General features: G+C 52.6%; 4 protein-coding genes across 4 annotated transcripts; 1 reads left to right on the top strand and 3 right to left on the bottom strand.

Moving 5' to 3' along the window:
- Positions 1 to 505: 505 nt before the first annotated feature.
- QC762_117165 (uncharacterized protein) lies at positions 506 to 5,526 on the bottom strand. Its single transcript, XM_062886141.1, has 2 exons — positions 1,728 to 5,526; positions 506 to 1,675 (listed from the first exon to the last, which is right to left on the bottom strand). The coding sequence occupies exons 1-2, from the start codon at positions 2,382 to 2,384 to the stop codon at positions 1,343 to 1,345; spliced, it is 990 nt and encodes a 329-aa protein (XP_062749194.1). The 5' UTR covers positions 2,385 to 5,526; the 3' UTR covers positions 506 to 1,342.
- Positions 5,527 to 12,658: 7,132 nt separating this feature from the next.
- On the bottom strand, positions 12,659 to 13,069 carry QC762_117168 (uncharacterized protein; the record flags this gene model as incomplete). The annotated part of the gene is made up of 1 exon (XM_062886142.1): positions 12,659 to 13,069. One exon carries the CDS (start codon positions 13,067 to 13,069, stop codon positions 12,659 to 12,661), a length of 411 nt encoding a protein of 136 aa, XP_062749195.1.
- A 71-nt stretch (positions 13,070 to 13,140) lies between these two features.
- Positions 13,141 to 16,783, bottom strand: KIN3 (G2-specific serine/threonine protein kinase). Its single transcript, XM_062886143.1, has 4 exons — positions 16,472 to 16,783; positions 15,970 to 16,428; positions 13,268 to 15,914; positions 13,141 to 13,183 (listed from the first exon to the last, which is right to left on the bottom strand). Exons 1-3 carry the CDS (start codon positions 16,518 to 16,520, stop codon positions 14,152 to 14,154), a joined length of 2,271 nt encoding a protein of 756 aa, XP_062749196.1. The 5' UTR covers positions 16,521 to 16,783; the 3' UTR covers positions 13,141 to 13,183; positions 13,268 to 14,151.
- Positions 16,784 to 17,102: 319 nt separating this feature from the next.
- On the top strand, positions 17,103 to 19,437 carry QC762_117180 (uncharacterized protein; the record flags this gene model as incomplete). The annotated part of the gene is made up of 3 exons (XM_062886144.1): positions 17,103 to 17,531; positions 17,619 to 17,667; positions 17,723 to 19,437. The coding sequence occupies exons 1-3, from the start codon at positions 17,310 to 17,312 to the stop codon at positions 19,435 to 19,437; spliced, it is 1,986 nt and encodes a 661-aa protein (XP_062749197.1). The 5' UTR covers positions 17,103 to 17,309.
- Positions 19,438 to 20,019: the final 582 nt, after the last annotated feature.

A 20,019-nucleotide genomic window follows, 5' to 3' on the forward strand; every position in this document is an offset into this window, starting at 1 on the left:
ATCCAAAAAGAATAATCGAGTCATGACCACCGAAAGGACCGATGACGCCTCTCCCCCCCCCTACCCATCCCCGTAAATCTCATATCTTCGCACTAAACCGTTTGACTTGTGGAGGATCGTCATCGTTCAACACACTTCTAGGTTGGCCGCCCGCGCTCTTCTTCGCCCAAAAGAAAAAAGCAAAAGCGGTAGTCACATCGTCAAACGCTTAATTATTCCCACAATGCAACCATCAAGAATGCAGATCATTTCATCCTCATTCAATCAGGGGGAAAGTTATTCTCCCCAATGGGAATTCCCAAAGTGCCATCCATATCCCCATTTACACAAGCGACAAAAGAGTTCCATGTTTGTGATACCAGCCCCGCCTCGGAAGGATTTCCATAAAACTTCAAAATTGTATCACCAAGTATCCTATTCCATCATCAATTTCGCCACACACACCTCCACCATACCAAAATCCACACAATAAAACCGCAAAAAGGAGATAAACTCTCTTGTGTAACGACGATCTGTTTCCAATTTTTTTATTTTCAATTTTCCTTGTTTCTCCTCACCCAACTAAACTGTAGCTAGCGGGTCGTGACAGCTCCTCAAACCTAGCCCCCTAGAGAGGCCCATATTCCTCCTCCTCCTCCATCTATATACACGTAATTATTCCTTTTTTTTTTTTGGCGTGTATATGTCTTCGCAACACAAACACACACCAGAAAAAAGAGAGGGGGAATCAGATCGTCAGATACATCATGCCGCACATAAAACAAAAAAAGACTACCTCCAAAAGAAAGAAAGAAACGCCCCATGTAAATGCTTTGCCAAAAACCCCCGATGTTGTGAACCCACGCCTCCCCCCACCATTGATTGAACCCCAAAAGTTTCGCCGCAACCCCCTTCAACCCGCCATGGAACATCCCAGTTATGACGTTTGTGTTGTGTTCCCTTTCCCTTGCGCCAGAAGCAGTGGAGAAAGTCCAAAAGAGAAAAAAATCCTTTCACCCTCCTGTGTTTTGCGCCGACCCCAAAACCCAGCCGCCTTTCTTTGTTTTAGAAAAAAAAATCCCAACTTGCGTAAGTAGTCTGATGTGAATCATGTCCTCGTCTTTCAAGAAGAAAACTCTCGGCTGAAAAACACCACCCAGCCAGAAAAAAATTAGAAACTAAAAAGTACCAGTAATTTTGCCATGGTGTGGGGTCGTTGTATGGTATAACGATTTTATCCTGCACCGCCAGGGTTTGGGATGTATTTTCTTTGGCTGGTTTGTGGTTGTCGAAAGGGAGGGGGGGTTGATATTAAAAGTAAACCAGCACTGGAGAGACCTGCTGTCCAAGCTCACACACGCATTCAAGACCGGCTGGCGGTGCTGCCATTGCTGCTGCTGCTGCTGTCAAAGTTGTGGCAACCGCGCTCGTGGCGTTTCATGTTGCTTCGCACACTGAAGGCCTTGCCACAGCCGGCGACCGGGCACTTGAATGGCTTCTCGCCAGTGTGGGAGTGGCTGTGGATGCGGAGAGAGCTGGGACGCGAAAAGGCTTTATTGCAGGTTGGGCAGATGTACCTGTCTTGGCTCTGGGGGAACGAGGCGGCCGAGGACGGGGCAATGTAGTGGTGATGTTGCCATGGGTTCGCACCAGCAGGCGCAAGAGTCATGGACAATGGTGGAGGGAAAGCCTGCGTCTATCAGTTAGCTTGGTGTTGTCTGGCTGTATTGTGCAAGAAAGCAACATACCTGGGGAAGAGGCCGCTGGAAGTAAAGGCCCGACATGGGAGGAGGAGGGGCGGCGGCGGGATAGTAGGCAGGAATGGTGGGTTGGGCAATGTAGGATGGTGCAGCAAAGTGTGGTTGGTATGCTGAAGGTTGAACCGACATTCTCGGGGCGGCAGCGGCCATCGGGGGAACGCCAGATTCCATGGGCCCCAGTGGAGGAGTGGTCTCATAGTAGTAGTTGGAACCGTTCGAGACCTGGCTGGCTGACCTCGTGGGCGGCGAGTTGTATCCCTCGAAGGATTCTCCCGAGGACATGGGAGGACTTGGTGGGAGTCCCCTCAAAGCTGGGTTGCCATAGTGCGAGGAGTTGGGCCTGGCGTCGGACTTGGAAGAAGACGATTGGGCTGGGGATCTTGTTAGCACCGGGTTCCATGCAGTCGTGCTGCCAAAGTCCATACATTGTTGTTGCTGTTGCTGTTGCTGTTGCTGCTGCTGTTGAGCCTGAGCGTGTGTCTCAGCGGTGGGAGACCCTTGGTCGGCAAGTCCCAAAAGGTTGGAGATGGAAGGCAACGAGCATCTCGAGCTGTCGTCCATTGGTGGTGATGGTGGAGGAATGTATCCATAGTGAATGCTTTGCTGAGGTGCAGCGTACTGGGTGGTGACCATTGTGCCTGCCATTTTGTTTTCTGGTGTGAAAATTTATCCCTTGTTGGTGGGGAAAGAGCGGTCTTGTCGTCGCAACTTGAAGCTTCAAAGCTTTGATCAAGTGTTCTTCTTGTGTGGCTGGAGTGGTCGAGGAGGTCGAGTATCGAGTGCCAGCTGGATATATTATGCGGTGGGTCTTGTCTCTGTCGACGACGAGTGATGTGAGGGTATGATATCAAAGATCAGGATGTCCAAGTCAGGTCGGTAATCCGGGAGTGAGAGGGGGGTGTGGCGGTTTAAGTATGTGCATCACAGCAGAGGCTTGTTGACGTCGGGATGGGGAGGGCAGGGTGTTTTGTACCGTCAGATCTCCCGGCGGTACATCCATGGAGACTGTATGAATGATCAAGCGCAAATCCACCAGTATCCACAAGTTGATCCCCGGACCAAGGCGGCCAGTGAGTGTTGTCACAAAGTGGGTGGGTCGGCCTTGGGGTGCTGTGCCAGGCCAGGGATCAGGGCATGGGGCCGATGGTGATCAGAGGGGTCTCCCCCGTTGTCGCCGGGACCCCCAGTCCGGTACGTACCTCAGACTCGAAATGCTCGATACCCTTCAGAGCATGTCACCCGTGCACCCATCCGTCCAATTCCATAGAGTTATAACGCCTCCTGTTATATGTTCATACGGGGCTCTGACTGCCTCATTGTGCATTGGTGCTGGGTGCCCATCTCTTCTGCCTGGCTGGGCCTATTATTCTCCTTCACAACCTTGGTCAGTGCTTTATTACCTATACTATCAAAAATAGGCCGACTCTCTTCACTTCATTCTTCAAGAAGGATGCTCTCGACGTAAGGTCCAGCCAGTGTCATTGCATGACCAGGTTCCGTAGATAGGTACATATCTCACATTGTGTACGTGCCGTAGTTACCCAAGGTCGGTTATGACTGGCTGTCTTTTTTCTACAGTACCAAACTGCCAGCCGGGCGCTACACAACAACGGGTCGGAAGGTCCCAGGAGGGGTCTGAATGATATGATTGCCATTGATCTGCCGAGTCCAAACGTCTGAGGCTCATGCACAGAGACTGGTCATTCGACTGGCGAAACCAGTGCTTTGCTATGCATTCCGAAGTTTGCTGTTCACGGGTGTACAGCGTACTGTCTGTGTAATTACTCCAGGCTCAACTGGCGTCAACAATCTGAATGGCTTCGTCGTGCTACCAACCCGACAGATCCTTTGACGAAGGTGGCATGGCAACCCAAAGAGCGGAGAGCGGTGCACACATTTGTGTGGCGCGAATGCTTCTCCGGTCTAACCCAAAGGGGGAGGGTGTCTTCTTCACTTCTCCCACTTCCCACACCCATTTCGCTGGGCTCGTGCATCCTGCAGAGCCCGCGGCGCACTATCCCAAACAGGAACTGCCCCCCCGGACCCAAATGCTTGGCTGTTAACGATGTCGAGTACGTACCGAACAACCTGGTCTGTCACGGACGCTTGGGCGTATGGGAGAGGGGCCCCTGAGCCCAGACGCGTGAAACTTGAGACGAGCAGCGACTCCGGATCCTTGTGCCTGAGCTTGCACTGCGACCGGATTCTCGAGCTGATCTTATGCCGTTCATCGTTACCGCCATGTCAACAGCCCTCTCGAAACACCAGTCTACTATGATTCGCATCGGCTGCTGTGCACATCGTGATGTCTGTCACCCGTGTTCCAGAACCCTCCCCAGGAGCCGTTGTGGGCGATCATGACATGTAAGTAAATATGCCACTCATCATAGACTCTTGATCTCACTGCCGCTAGCTGTCCTGCCCTGTATATGGGCCTGGAGGAGCATCGGTAAACTTCCTGCTGCGACCATCAGGCTCCGGTTTCCAAGATCGAGACTAGCAAACAATTAATGTGCTCAGTGGAACGGTACTGCAGAACCAGACTCATCAGACCGCTCTTGCCATCAAGATGGCCACCCAACTTTGCAGACAGAGTTCCAGATTCCTGTCCAGGACGGAATGGCTGGCGGTCATGCAGGGGCATTCCCAAGAACCGAACGTTTTGGACATATCGGCAGCCATGATCTGTGGCCCTACAGGCACAGCAGAGCAGATCTTTTGAGGGTGTGCCGACAGTCTCAGAGCCTTTTTGTTTCGCGTGTTCTTTTGGATACTACTGTTGCGATCGCTTGAAGGACCTGCCCGGCTATCAGCATGTTGGCCACCACATCCCGTATGTGAATCGCATAAACCATGCAGTAGTATGTTTTAGTCAGCTCTTGCTGATACTGGTCGTCCTATACTGACGGGATGATATGGGCTGAGCACAGTGTACATGGCACAGGGAATGACCCTGGCATAGACACCCCAGCGTGGAGCTTGGAGCATGTTTCTTGACGAGATATCGGGGGATTTCCAGAAACAAAGGCTAATCTCAAAAGATCCTTTCCAGTCGGGAATGGCGATAGCTTCTGGCATCAAGCCGAGATTCGCATCGGAGGCCAAGGGGATTTGATCTCCAGCGGAAGCGAGTCTTGAGAGCTGTCTGGGCCCTTGCCCTACCTACCTTTCTGGCGCTGCCGTTGTCATGTCTGGTATGCAGCAGGGGCTGCTGACAGATGGATCTTCCGCACTCTCTTGAAAATCCGGTACTCGAGTGCTCGGTGCACCTCTCGGGACGCTTGGTGTACGCTTTGGGCTATGGACTGGCCAGAACAGGCAGGGCGTCCAAAGGCATGACAACGGGATGAAGTTTCCGAGGGTAGCGTTGGCAGTCTGTCACCGACCTTAAACCCACCGGCCCCTCTGTAGGCGCTTGGGCTTCGAAGTTGACGATGGTAAGCTTCAAAACTTGGGATGACACTCGAGCACCGCCCTCGACAGCTGCAGCCACCCGCGATGAAGGTCCTCGTGGCAGTTTGGCTCTCTAGGGTTTCCTGATGTTTCAATCCTGTTGTGACTCTTTACCAGAAAGGGAGCCGTAGTCTGAACAGCTGATGCCGCGGGGTTGCTGAATAGGTAGTATTCGACGAGAATCCGTGTTTCGGGCAACAGCTTGGCAAGACACCGGACACAGGGCTTTCCGAAAGCTTCAAAACAGCCTTGGGTCCAGGGGCTCTTCTCAGGTAGGTGGACTTTTGGACTTTTGGATATGCCTTCAAAGTGGAATATCGTGTGGAATGTCGTGTGCAAATAGAAGTTGCACAAGACCTCAGGTCGAAACCAGAAGGGCAAGAATTGCCCCGCATGTCGTTGCTCTTTCCGAGACAACGAACATGATGTGTCACGGGAGGTTCATTCCATTCCCCACATTTTACGGGAGTCTGAACCTTATTTTCCTCAGCCACAGTTTGCAGAACAAGGTGTTCCTTTCTATTGCCCTATCTTGTGGTAAATAATTGTGCACATGAATTGATCCCGACACTGCGGCACCCGAGCTTGGGGTATTCAGCTGTGCCTCTTCATCCCATCACCACCGCCGCCATCCCCCGCCTTTTGACACCTTTGCATCTGAACTCTTCCCACTCTCCGGGAGCTTCGCCGCCGGGATCACGGTCGGCGGTTGGGTGAGCCGGTGCGGAGCCGGTACCCGCCCCGACCGGCCGACAACCCCGGCCAGACAGGTCCCACAAACGGCCACTAGATTCATTCAACGCCCGCTAAACTTCCACACTTGGACAGCCGAGTTCCAGGCCACCTCGCCGGCCAACTCTGCTGCAACTTGCGGCACGGAACCTTATCCCCCCATGTCTCTGTCTTGCTGTCATCGTTCATCAATCTTTCTGTCCGCCCCCCATGCCGAGCCTCGAACGGATGGTGGGAGCGGTCCGGTCTCGCCAGCAGCTCGGTTGGCGAGAGTCGTCGTCTTTAATCATCACCTGTCACTCTATTGATGATTGATATTAGCGTTCCCGACTTTTCGACGGCGGCAATCCCACGTCAAACCAGGATCGTGAGGCTAGCCGGCGCCCCGTGGAGGCCATCTTGACGGATTGGTTCAGGGACAGCCGTAAACGGAAACCGAGCCCATATTGCCCGACCTCCAGCGAGCAGCGCCCGGTGGCATCGCTGTGGTGCCGTGGGAGTCGCGTCCAGCCACTGGAGTATTACCTCGATCCTACCGCCCGCCGCCCTCGTTTTATGGTAACGGGCTGGAGTTTGCTGCTGGTGTGTGGTGAGGAGCGGTGGTACCTCGGGCACTCTTTGATTGCCTGCCTATATGATGGCTGCTATATACCAGGCTCTCCAGCACTTCTTCCACAGCGGGGTTACATTCAGCGTTCCCTGGTGTACCCTGGCTTGTGCTCAAGCTGTTGCTCCAGCTCCAGCCAGATGGACCGTCCAACGTCACACGCCGAACCTCTGCCCCCCTTGCGAGCAATACCGGTTCCCAGGCGGATATTATCCGACTTGCGGGCAGATCGACGTGGCGCACGTCTTGGTGCCCCTCGCTTAGCACAGTCAAAGGCATTGGTGCCTCTTTAGGAATGGTTGATGATCGACGAGCGTTTTCGACGTTTCTGGGCTCGGGGAATATGCCACGCTGCCCTCGCATGCCATCGTCATGGTCTTAACCAGCTTCCTCTTTGGGCCACCGCACCACCATCCACATCGTCATGAGGAGAGCTGCATCGCTGACTTGATTGTCCGCCATTCGGGGCGATGCAACGTAGGCACCTGGAGCATGCCAGTGTACCGTTGTTTTGTTTCTCTTTCGATGGCGGTGGCCTTGTTCTCGTCGTGCCCGCCTCCGAGTCAATAACGAGCGCTGCCATCGCTCCGGTCATATCACCGCCGCAGTATCGATAGAAGACGCCAGCTATCAGACCATGATGCTTACTACGCCGCAGTATCCAGTTCCGCCTGCCTCTTTTGAAGCCCGAGCCACATCGCTTCGCTCAGTGTGGTAGACGAGATCTGGGTTCGGTCAAACAAACAGGTACAGCGGTCACTGTCTTTTATCACGAGCCAAGCTGCAGCACGATCGATCCGGGCATGCTCGGCGGGCAAGCCAAAGGCTTTGTCATGCTTTGCTGAGAGTGTCTCTCCGTACCAGAATACCTGGATATCCGCCAAGGTGGAAGTCACCTCATTGCAGCCTTATTCCATCGAATATCTACGCCAGTAGTGACGAAAATATGTTGACACTTCAGCTTCCCGACGTTTGCCTTGCGTAGCTAAGCTCCATCCTTTGAGACATAAACGGAGTCACCAGTGGTGCAGCCAAATACCTACGTTACCAATGACGACTGCACGAATAGTCGGGCTTGCTTCTACCAGTCACGACTGCAGCTCCGTCACTAGAAGCTTGCCTTGCATGCAGAGAGCTCTTGAAGGCTGTTGGAGGTCGTCCCTATGATCTTCGGCTTCCCATGTCGATCAGCATGGTACCCATGCCTGACCTGAGCTTGATGGGAGGTGTGACGGCAACAGGGGAAATCAGCAAGTGCAACGTTCATCTGCTCCTCCACAGGCTTTTCATTCCTTCAGCCCGGATTGCTACCCAATCTAGTTTGGCGCACAACGGGGCAGCCCTGCATCTGCCAGGGTGTTATTATCGATCTCCCAGTACCAAACCTCTGGCAAACCAACCACAAGGCAGGCTTTTGGAATTGTCCTTTGTCGCAGCTCAGGCGCGGGTACAAAGTAGCGTACGTAGCCTACCAGCCCTTCTCGCCGCCTTTACCGCAGTATGGATGTCCTTCATGCATTTCACATTTGTGGCGTCCCATCCTGTACCGCCATAGCCGAATGCGAGTTGCAATTTACCACAACTCTGCCGCCGAGCAACCCCTCCTCCCCATATTATCGATATGATAGATATCAAGACCATCACAAAGCAATTAGCGCGCCAAGGCCCCCAAGCTTTTGTTTAGAACGCCAGGAAATGACATCTTTTGCACAAGATATGACAAACTGAGCTCTAGTGCGAAGCTGCTCCAACACAACCTTACTTGTCTCCTGGCCTCTATCTAAGCACGATGCCCTCTGACGCCAATGGAAGACTGGACCAAACCACAACGTAACATCGTACTGAGTTGTGAGCCTAGTGAGCAGCGTCACTCAGTGTGGCGCAGACAGCTCAGGAAGCAGTCAGGATCGTACTGTGCAAGCTCTGGAGGGATTGACGTTATCTTCACTTCCGAAGACATATCTCGGTAGTTTTTTTATAAGAAAAAAAAACTGCTGGAACAAATGGTACTGGTACTCAGGGGAATTTGCGGCCGAGATTTCGTATCAAGGTCCCTCACGGTACCTTCACCTCACGCCTCTTGGGCCGCCCTAAGACGGAACATCGCTCGTGGTATCCGGTGGTTAGGGAAATTTCGCACCTTGGCAACGCTTTGTTGGGTCACCGACGCACTACGGCTGGAGGAGAAGGAAGCGAGGCCGTTAGTGTGGCGGTTGGCGAGATCGTGCTCCGGCTGGCAGTGACTGCTGACCCAGGCTGTATATCAGTGTGGTGACTGCGATCTTTGGGTCTTCGATATTGCGACCCTGAAAGCCTTTTATCTACGCCACACAACCGAGCTTCCGTCATGTTCAAAGCTCAAATAGGAAGCTCAGTAGCGAGACCACCACCAATTCAAGTTGCTAGCCGTCCTAGCCGTTGGATTATCACCAGTCCACCAGCAGTGGAGGTGCCTCAGGGTACACTCGCGACTTGCTTCTGGCACCTCGTCGGTTTGGCTGGTGCAAGCGGGTCCTTCAGGACCTTCTCCCACACGTATTCCGGAGAAAGAATGACGGAAATATCTCATGAAAGTGTGGAACGCGGGAGGATGGGCCTCGAGATATAGCCACTCTTAGCTCCCCAGCAACAGCATGCTTCTTCTGGCCTTGAAGCAAAAGACCGTCTCGCGAAGCTTGTCGTCGGAGCCAGCGATGGGAGGATGCGTTGCCTAGGAGCTTACTCGCTGATGGTACATCTGTCACCTGCATGTCGACGACGTCTTGCTGGCACCTCAACATCACGAGTTCCCAGGTTATCCATAGCGATCCCTGCGATCGAATACATTGGGGACCCGCAGACGCACGTTTGCACCGCTCTGGCCATTTCTCAGTATCTCTACTTGTGTACCTGGCAAAACTCACAGAAGGGTAGGCTGGAACAGATCTATCATCCATGTTGAGGCACAGAAAGGATAGTCCTTGCCGCGAACTGAGATGAAGCGCCGAATGTGATTCAGGACTATCGCAAAGAAGATGACGAGCTTGGTACATGTGGTCCGGCTTGTCTGTGTCTCGCTTCTCTGGTCGAACAAGCCCATGGTGACAGAGGAACCTTCACCTCTGGACCGGGCCTTTTTTTTCTCGTGTCACCGTAATCCACGCTCGAAGTTCCGGTTGGAACAGATGTGGAGTGATAGCTGATTCGGGAGATTTGATCTACTGAAGCATCGACAATACCAGAGAAAGCTCATCGGCCATACGTACGTCCCTTGACCCTGGCACCGTGAGCCTGCTGTCGTCGAATGAGCACGCGACGTCTCGTGTTCGCAACGTAAACATTACATTCGCGCCACAGGAGCAACGACGATGGTCTAGGCATGTGGCAACGAGCCAAAAGAACAATAGCCTGTGTATCACCCCGACGTCGGAAGAAGGCTCAATGAACACCACTGAACAAACTCGGAGTCTGCACAGCTGGCGCGCAGTTGCTGTCAGCCTATATCCAAAGAAGAAATCCATCTTGCAGTAACCAACCAGACCCGATGCTACGCAACTCAGCCCTCCCTCCCCAATGCGGGAGTCGCACCGGCACTTGGACGGTCTTGTCATGGGCCTCCTGTGATCGCTGTTACCCTCGGGAGTGTCACTGTGGTCAGGGGTGAGCACACGCTGCCGGCTCTGGAAACGGAGACGGGGTTTCATTCTCCATGAAGATGACAGTCACTCCCGGCACTTTCATTTTGCAGAGAAGGCTACAACTGACTGGGTTCTAGTGATTCAAGACTAAGGAAAGAATCAGTTCAATCGTACTTTTCTCACCAGCGACGTTGGCGTCGTTGTTCAAGACGTGTACGATTAAGCCTCAAGGTTTTACCTGTTTGGACTAGTCTCAACGTTCATTGGGCCAAATCAGCGCCGTTTTCTTGACCGTTGCAAGAAATGTCTCACTTTGTTTCCATCGCTTCTGGGGCAGGCGTCAATCCCTAGTCTCCCCCAATCAAACCCCCCTGACGACAGAACAGCCGATCCTTTCTCCACTTTTCCCATCTTTTGATTATTTCCCTTCTGGGCTCATTTTTTCTTCTTCTCCTTCTCTCGGTGGCTGGGGAGAAGAGCTGGGGATCAAGATTCTGGCCAGCGCCAGTGCCACCCCCCTGCTGTTGCCCACTGGCAACTTGGAAACTGTGGCTGACACTTCCAGGTTCTTGACCCGCTGCCTAGCGTGAAAAAGAAAGCAAAGATCGTTCGATTATCTGCTGCCAACATCGAAAACGGCTTGGCTTGGGAAGAGACCCTGGAACATCGGGGTTCCCCACGGACGCTTGTGAGTAGCCACACCCACGCAGTGCTTTTCACATCCAGCACAAACTCGATGACCACAACTGTTTTCTGTCATCTTGAGTTGCACTGCTGGCAAGGAAACAGTCATGATCGACACTTTTGAGCTCGTCTAGTGACGTGAGGAGCCGGCGGCCGACAGACCTAACACATATCTTATACCTGGCAAACAATCAACATCCAGACCTGTTGGGTACAGAACTGCATGATTGTTTGTGTTGCCCAAGGGACGGGCTGGCGAGATCCTGATGCATGGACAGCTAGATAGACCTCCCTATGCAGCAGGTGCATACTGTAGGTACGGAGGATATGAGGTCTATCTGGTTGCTGCTGCTGCTGCTGCTGCTGGACTCACCGTATTTCTGACATGATCGTGATGTACTCTGTGAGGAAGGGAGGGTGGGGGGGGGGGGGGCATAGCTGCAAGCCTCTTGAGCCCAAACCCTGTTTATTCCACCCCCGCTCAATCACAAGACGGACTTTTTTCCGCTGGCCCTCGGTTTCCGATACGAGCTTGGAGAGGTGGTCTGGCATATGAATATGGGGGTTTATTTTGATGGTTTGATCATTGATGTCAAGATTGGGTGGGGAGGGTTGTTGATGGCAGGTGGTTGTTATCTTTCTTGATGTGTACAACATGCAGCAATCTATCAGGATGCCCTTGACACATAGAGGATGCAGGCCAGGATGAACACAACAGCAACAACAACAACAAGTCAGAAGTCATCAACGAGATTTCCACAAAGTCAGCGGCGGGCGGCAGATCGGCGCTCGCATGCCGGGGCGAGACAAGGGCAGCGACAGCCGAGACATGACAGGGGTTGTGAAAGGTCCGTGGAATTCGATGCAACATGGGGTTTTTCTGGTCGTGGATCCCGCGGATCTTCTTTTTCTTTCTCATCAGTGAGTAGTGAAGTCGTTGGCTGCACGGCAGGGCCGTGAGATTAATCGCTCCTCTCGTCTCCTCGTCCACTTTTTGTCATCACTTTCACACACACACACACACACACACACTCGTTGCTTTTCCACATGGCTGCTGCTGCAGTGTTCTCGACGCCTCAATGAAAAGGGGGGTTACTGATGAGGGATGGATTGGGGCTGGAACGCTGGGTGATCTACAGGATATCGATTTCTTTGGATTTTGATCGATATCACTATGCGCGGATGGTAGGTTGTGGCTTGAGAAGGGTATGGTACGGAGGAGATGGGTTTCATTCCTGCTGTTCTTGCTGCCCAAGTGTGACGACACTGGACTTTGGATGATGAATATCCCTCGGTAGGTAGGTAGTGTCGGTAGGTAGGTAGGTTGCATTATTACTCCCGCTGATGACTTTGATCGGTAGGTTTCAATCTAGATAAAGTGGCCATTTCATATCCAATATCCGTAGACGATATTGCACCCTGCCTGTTTGAACACGAGTCTGACGAATAGGCGAGAAAAGAAAAAAAAAACCTGGCTAGAACCTTTTTTCAAGGTCCCAAAAGTACCGGGTCAGCCCCCCCCCCCCAAACTGGATCGCCCATCATCGTCATTATCGTTCGAGAATCCACTCCTTTGATATGATGGGGAAGTGATTGGCGTGCATGTGTGTATATACAGTACAAACCTATCGAGGTTTGGGACAAGACAAGAAACGACGATGATCATGCCCCAGGCTCGGAAGTCTCATCCGAAACTAATGTAACCTTTTGTGTGTCACTGTCGGAGTAGTGTATCTCTGCTAGATGACATATACAGCAAGCGATACGTCAAGATCAACGGGCTTTTCTATCTGGGGAAGCTAAAACTTGGGTTCTAGGATGTTCTTTCAGAGTGGGAAAAGTGATGGGCCAATAAATCCCGGATGGGGGGTTACGCTTGAAGGATAACGGTTACAACGCTTGGAGACGTCATTGTCGATCTTTGGGGATCTTTGACGGGGTTGATCATCACCGTGACGGGGTTGGGTTCTGGATGAATGGGCGATTTTGAGGAAGTCTAGGTGGCATGGGTGGTGGGAATGTGATGTATGTAAGCGGCCACACAGCGGTGAAGTGGGGAGCTGGTTTTGGAGGGACTTGGGGAAGGGGAAGTGAGAGCTAGACAAGGGAGTGGCGTAGGGATTGCGAGGAGCGAGGGTTGGCGGGTGGTCATGTGATTGTGGGTGAATTGGGGGTGATGTGGATTTTGGAAAGGGGGTGGGGGGAGAGGAGAGTGTCAGCAAAGGGGATGTAAACATTGAGCGATATGCGGTCAGCGACACTGACAAAGTATGTATCTGAGCTGAATGAAAGCCCCGTAAGAGGGCGAGTACTACTCAACTTCTTCTTCTTCTTCTTTGCCGATGTTTTACCTAGGTACGTCACATCATCAGCATCACTCATTTGTATTTCTGTTACCAATCCTCCCATTCTGTTCTCTCCTTGATGATGCCTACATGGCAAAGTTGAAGATTCCCTAGACCACTTCTACAATCACATCTGAATATAAAGGCTTGATACCCGTTTCCACTATTCCCTCGTTCGTTCCCATGATAGCTCGCTGAGGAGGCTTGGAACCTCCAATACCTGAAAGGTAAAATAGAGGGTAAATGAATATCTCAAAGGACCTCCTTTCGCTTTCCTGGCCACTCGCTGGCATCTAAAAATGCGTGGACCAGCCCAACCACAAACACTCAACACCCCATCAACATCAAAGAATGTACTTCTAACAGTATTCTCTACCTGTACCTGACCAATATATGCTAATGATGGCGATGAATGAGAGGTGTCTTCCCCTCCCCCCAAAACTCCCAACTCCGCGTGTGTCCCTTTGAACGAGGCTGCTATAGGTAAATTAACACCTGTGTAGTCCAAACAACTTTCATAAACACACCGAACACCCCACCATTTCCTCCCATTCCAAAAGAACGCCCTTTCGTTTCTTGCTCCTAAGAGATTGTTTCCTGAAATCGTATCATCCAACATGTGTGCACCTCCCACAAAGAAAGCCCAGCAGCAAAAGAAAAAACTCCAGACGCTCCATGCCACACCCCCTTGTTTTCTTCCCCCCTCCATCTCCTGTGAAGTCCTGACAAAGGGAAGTGAAAAAAGCAATGTAAACGAGCGACTTGGGTATCAATCCACCTCTCCCCTCGGAATATACATAAACCAACACCCACACATCTACCCACTCTCAGGAATTAATCCTCCATTCCATCCCCATTTCCACCAACCTCCCCACCCCCGCATTCAACACCGGCGGGAAATACCCATCGGCCTTACCGCCATGCTTGCCCCCCGCCGCCGGGCAATTGTCAGTCGCCCTCCTGTCAAAAGCCTTCTAAGCCTTGACAATCGGCTTCCTCCTCACCAAAAACGGACTCGGCATCTCGTCCGTCTCCGGATTCCACACAGCCGCCGGCTCAGCGCCTAACCCCCTATTAGCAGCAGCAGCATGCTCCCTAAACGCCCTCACCGGACTCCCTCCCCCTCCCATTCCCCCCGTGTTCGCATTCAACCCGCTGCTGAACCCCTCCCCAGTCATGATCCCGCTCAACGGCCTACCCCCAGCCCTAGCCTGCTGAAGCTCAACCAGTGTCCTACCCTGGATATTTGACCTCATCCCGCCAGAAATCTTGTTAAGACCCGTCATACTGACCGTTGTATGCAGCTCCCCTTCCTTCTTGGCGTCAGAGAGATTCTTGTTCAACCCCGCCGCACTAGGAATCTTGCTCAACCTCCTCAACCCGGGGCTGTTTCCTTGTTGCTGCTGCTGTTGTCCAAGAGCACCATTGCTCCCCGCCTGCCTGAGCGTCAACCCCCCAGTTCCAAAGTCAGGGTTGCTCGCCACCGCCCCAACAGTCTTGCTTTGCAAGGTAGTCGTCTGCTTGCTTTGCAGCCTATGCACAGGCATACTCTTTTGTGCATGCAACTGCGGCCTCCCCTTGCTGGTAAAGGGGTTCTTGCTCGAGGCCTTGATATTCCTCGTCGGGCTGGGCATATCCTCATCATCCGAGTCACTCCCATAGTTTACCGGTGACGGAGGCCTGTCGCCCGAAGCTTGCGTGTTAGCCGCCGCAGCAGCGAAGATATTCGATGGGTTGTGTGGAGCCTTGGTCTCGATTTTCCTTCGGGGAGAAAGAGACAAGTGGGCAATAGCGACAGGACTGGCATCAACATCCATTGGTGTGCCAACCGACGGCGCCATCACAAACATGGTCTGGGCTCTCCCAAAGGGAGTGCGCGCCGTCTTGAAGGACGGTTGCGTCATGGAGGTATCGGCCGGCGATTCAGGCTCGGTGATATCGGTCGTCGAAGGGAACTCGTCCTCTGTCGGGCTGATAGAAGAAATCGACGAGTGCTGATATGAGTCCTTGGAAGAAGAGAGCTCTGCAGGGCGGTGCTGTTCCTTTTCCTCGAGCTGCTTTCGTCGTTGGAGTTCGACTTCGAGGCGGGCCTCAACCTTGACTTCCGCCCTGGCCTCGACTTCCCTCTCAAACTCCTTCTTGAGCCTCTCAATCTCCAACCCTACCAGCCGGTCAATCTCCAACCTCGCCTTGACTTCCCATTCCCTCCTCAGGGAAGCGTCGATCTCCTGCCTGATTGCCACCTTGTCATGATCCAACAAGGCCAACTTCTGGTCCACCTCCCGAATCCGCCTGTTGAGCGAGTCCTCCTTGGCCTTGAGCGTCTTGCTGAACTCGACCACCTCCTTTTCCTTTCTCATCAACCTAACCACCGGGAGGTTCAACAATGCCGCCGTGTCCGGTCTCCTATCCGGATTCACCCGGAGGCAGTCCTTGATCACCGCGAAAAGCTCCGACGAATAACAGGCCGGAAGTGGCGCAATCTTCCCCTCCTTGATCTTCTGAACGAGCTGAAAGTGCGTCTTGGCGTTGAACGGTGGTTCCCTAGTGCAGAGTTCGTAGATGATGCATCCCAGTGACCAAATGTCGGATTTCAGTGTGTATTTCTCGGCGGCGCAGATTTCGGGGGACATGTAAAAGGGGGTTCCGACGTAGGTAGAGGCGAAGTCGTGGGAGGCCATCACTTTGGAAAGGCCAAAGTCGCCGAGCTTGACTGAGTTGTCCTCGCCGAGGAAGACTGGAAAGGTTAGTGACGACATCTAATGGACAAGGCACTTTTACCAAAGACTTACCATTCTCTGGCTTCAAATCACGATGAAGAATGATGGTGCCACCCGACGGCGCCTTAGGCCTCGCTGTCGTTCCCAAACCCAACACGGTCTTACCAACTTCTGGTGGGTCGACGCCGTAGTGGCAGCGGTAGAGGGCCGAAACGAGCTGCGAAAAGATGCTCCACACAAACGACTCCTCAGCATACTGGTTCTTTTGTTGTAACTCCTTGATGACCCGACCGAGATCTCCATTCCCGCAGTATTCCATGTACAGGTGCAAATCTTGGGTCGCCTTGAGGTGTTCGCGGTGGTAGTAGCCGACAATGTTGGGATGGCGCAGCGTCGAGAGGATCTGGAACTCGGCGTGTAACTGTTCGCGCTCCTTTTGGGACATTTTGAGGTAGCTGATCTCTTTCCGGCAGAGGATCATGCCGTCCTGCTTGCGGCGTACTCGTCGGATGATGCCAAACGAGCCGTGGCCTGTTTGCGGGTGTCAGACAGAAGAAAACGGAGGACGACGAACAGAGCAAAAGCGACAGGGAAGGACGTACCAATCTTTTCAAGAACTTCATATTTGTCGCTTTCCGACATTTTGGCTTTTTTTATTTATTTTTTTGGATTCTGGATTCCGGGACAGCAACTCGCAGAGCAATTGTCAAATTAGAAATTCCCTCGCTCCATGCGCCGGATCGATTAACAAGAGATGATTTGCGACTGAAAAAAAAACAGAACAGATCAGGCACTCAGGGTGCCCTTTTGCTTTCTGCTGCTGCTGTTGGAGAGGGGGGGGGTTAGTAAATTCGCTTTCTGTCTTTGGGCGGGTGGTTTGTCGAAGAATGGGGTGGCAATGGCTGGCTGCACAAAAAGGAGCGAGTTCGAAGATGTGCGTTGCGCTGGCTGGTCGGGTTCAGAGTCCAAGAGTCAACAGACCCCAGCGGTTGCCTAGGCAGCGGCTACCTAATTCGGACAGCCAGATGCACCATCCCCCATAAAAAACGTCAGGGGTTTAACAACCAAGGGGAGCGTGCCACGCCATTGGATGGCGGGGCTTTCAACAAGCGCCTTAGGTAACCCGGCCTATCGATAAGGCTTCGCCCTTTCTTGGCCGGGGGGGTGCGGGGCGGGCACTGCGGGATCTCAACGGCATCACCAAATGCCGGGGGCCGTGATTGGGAACAGATGGAGATGGATTGGCTTGGCTCGTGCATGAATTTGAAGGCGCCCGCCACCACCAGTGACCAACATCGCCTCTCACCATTTGAATGGTATTTTTGTGATCTTTTTACATGGTGGTTTAGAGCATCGTTTTCTTCTCATAGAATCCCCTCGCATATAAACTGTACAGAAAAGATAGATAGACCATGGTGCTCCGAAAGTTCGAGCTTGAGGCTAAGCTCAAAGACGACAACCAGCTTATTCAGACTGGAGTCTTGCGAAATGAGCACCCCTTCGACACATCGCCAGAATTCCACGATTTTTTGATGGCATGTCGCCGCGGTGATTTGAAGCGGTGTCAGGAACTGATCTCTGAGGGCGTTAACATCAACGGCAAAGACGCTTACGATTATACCCCGCTCATCATTGTAAGTCGTCATTCTTTCTTCCTTGGTGTCCCAACCCCAAACACATCATGTATTCCCTCCTATCTTACATACAACTGACTTGTAAAGGCCAGTCTCTGTGGTCATTATGAACTGGTTCAGCTGTTGTTGGAAAGCGGTGCGTCAACATCTCAGTCAACAAGCTCATAAGTCGAAATACTGACATCATTCAGGGGCCCTGGCCGACCCAGACTCGTTTGAGAGAGAAAGAGCTGTATACAACGCCTTGAACAACAAGATTCGAAATTTGCTGCTTTCATATGATTACACCAAGACAGCGGATCCGTTGCAGTACTGGTCGACCCATATCACATCTCTGCTGTCTCGTGAGATTCCACCAACATCAGACATTACCCTGTCAGCACCAAACGAGGACTTTCACCTGCACAAGTTCATCCTATCAGCGAGGTCACCATATTTCAAGAGAAAGTTTGCGGAAGCGCCCGACACTACCACCTGGAAACTGTCTCACAACGTTCCTGTTGAGGCCTTCCGGATAGTCCTTCGCTATCTTTACTTGGGTGACCTCCCCCGAGATTTCGTCACCCCACGAAGCACCGTCACCGAGGAAGAGGTCTTCAAAGGCATCGACAAGCTCTGCAAGCAACTGGAAATTGACAAGCTCTGGGAAGCCGTTCTCTCCAATGACCGCCGACTAGCCCGCCAACGCCAGCAAGACGAAGTCGCCCGCGCACAAGATCAGATCTCGGCCTTCTTCCGGGACACAGTTCTAAAACACAAAATCGAAGTAGACACTCGCAAAGCCGGCCAGGTAAAATGGCCCCAGCACAACGCCATCTTTGCCAATGTATTCCTTCAAGCCGATGAGGAGCTCCCAGAGGATGACACTCCAGAAGAAGAAGAAGAAGAAGATGATGATGAACCTCACCCCCAAACTCCGAACGGAGGCGGCATCCCCATCGGCCCAGCCGGCTCTTCCAAACCACCCACCAAAACTCCAAAGAAACCCCGGCGCTCAACCCTCTACCCAGTCCACAAACCCTTCCTGATCCGCTCCCCCTACTTCGCAACAATGTTCGCCTCCCCCTTTCTGGAGTCTCAACCCTCCTCCCACCTCCACATCATCCACATCGACTGCACCCCCCCAGTCCTAGAAGTAATCCTCTCCTACCTCTACACCGAAGTCTCCACCTGCCCCCTCGAGCACGCCCTCGAGCTCCTTTACGCCTCCGACATGCTTCTGCTCGACGCACTCAAGTCAAAGGCCGCGGTCACGATTTCAACCCTTGGATCAGGCAACACCAACGCTTTGGTCGACCGCACGCACCACCACGATGATGGATCGACAACAAAGGAAAAGATAGAGCAGGAACCGATCAACGTTTATGATGTCATCCATGCGGCGTGGGACTTGTCAGTTCAGCGGCTGGAGGAGTTTTGCGCGAGGTATCTGGCGAGCAGGCTTGAGGATTACATTGACGAGAAGGAGTTTCACGACTTGATCGCGGAGAGTGCGAGTAGGCTGAAGGCGAGGCAGGAGACGGACACGATCGAGTTGTTGGATGATATCAGGTATTATCTGGGGGAGAGGTTCAGGTTGAGGTTTGAGGGGGAGGGGTTGGAGGAGATGTTGGATGATGAGCAGTTTGCGGAGGAGGAGTATCAGGGGTTGGACCTGGAGGGACCGGATGTTGGGTTGGAGGAGTTGGCGATGACGATGGGGAGAGAGGAGGATGCGGCTTATGTGGGGAATGGGGATGAGGCCGTTGTTGAGGGGGTTGATAGGGGGGATGAAGGGGAAAGGGGGGGAGTGGTTACCTTGGGGGGGGAGGTGGTGGAGGATGAGTTTGCGAGTGATGCGGTGAATTATCATATTTTGGTGGAGAAGATTGATCGGATGTTGGAGAGTTTGAAGTTGGATGCCTGAGGATTATATATATACGAGCAGATATTGTATGATACTGTTGTGTCCTCGTCAATATGGACTCTTTTTTTTTTTGATGCTGCTGAAGATAGCTATGGGTGAGGAATTGTGACTGCAGGCTTGATCCAACTGGCGTAAAGCTGTACCTCTCCCAACCAGTTCAGGCCGTATAATCGATCCAGACCTTATTGAGCTGTCCTCTCGGCCTACATCATTGGGCGTAAAGTCTCGGTTAAACTGTCTGTGGTGTACCTCGGGGCTGAGAGATACAAGAGTACATCGACACTGGACCCAAACATTTCTCCGGGAATTAGCAGGCGAATGATTCAGTCAACTGTTGTGTAGTGGACACAAACGAGGGATTTTTATTCTTTTCAGTGTTTCCTTCTCCAGTCCGTTTCACGGGTACTGTAGGCGAAGCAGATCGAGAAGGTTCAAGCCACCGAAAGAGGCGCAGAAGTAAAGTCCGGATTCCACAACCCGGAGAACCGGATAAGGCCCACGGATGGCGTCAACCGGTGGATCTTTGATAGTCTTGGTTTTGGCCTGTTCCTGCCGCGAAGCCGATTCACCAGTGTGACATCT

This window comes from Podospora pseudocomata, assembly GCF_035222375.1.
Source record: "Podospora pseudocomata strain CBS 415.72m chromosome 1 map unlocalized CBS415.72m_1, whole genome shotgun sequence".
Taxonomy (NCBI): Eukaryota; Fungi; Ascomycota; class Sordariomycetes; order Sordariales; family Podosporaceae; genus Podospora; species Podospora pseudocomata.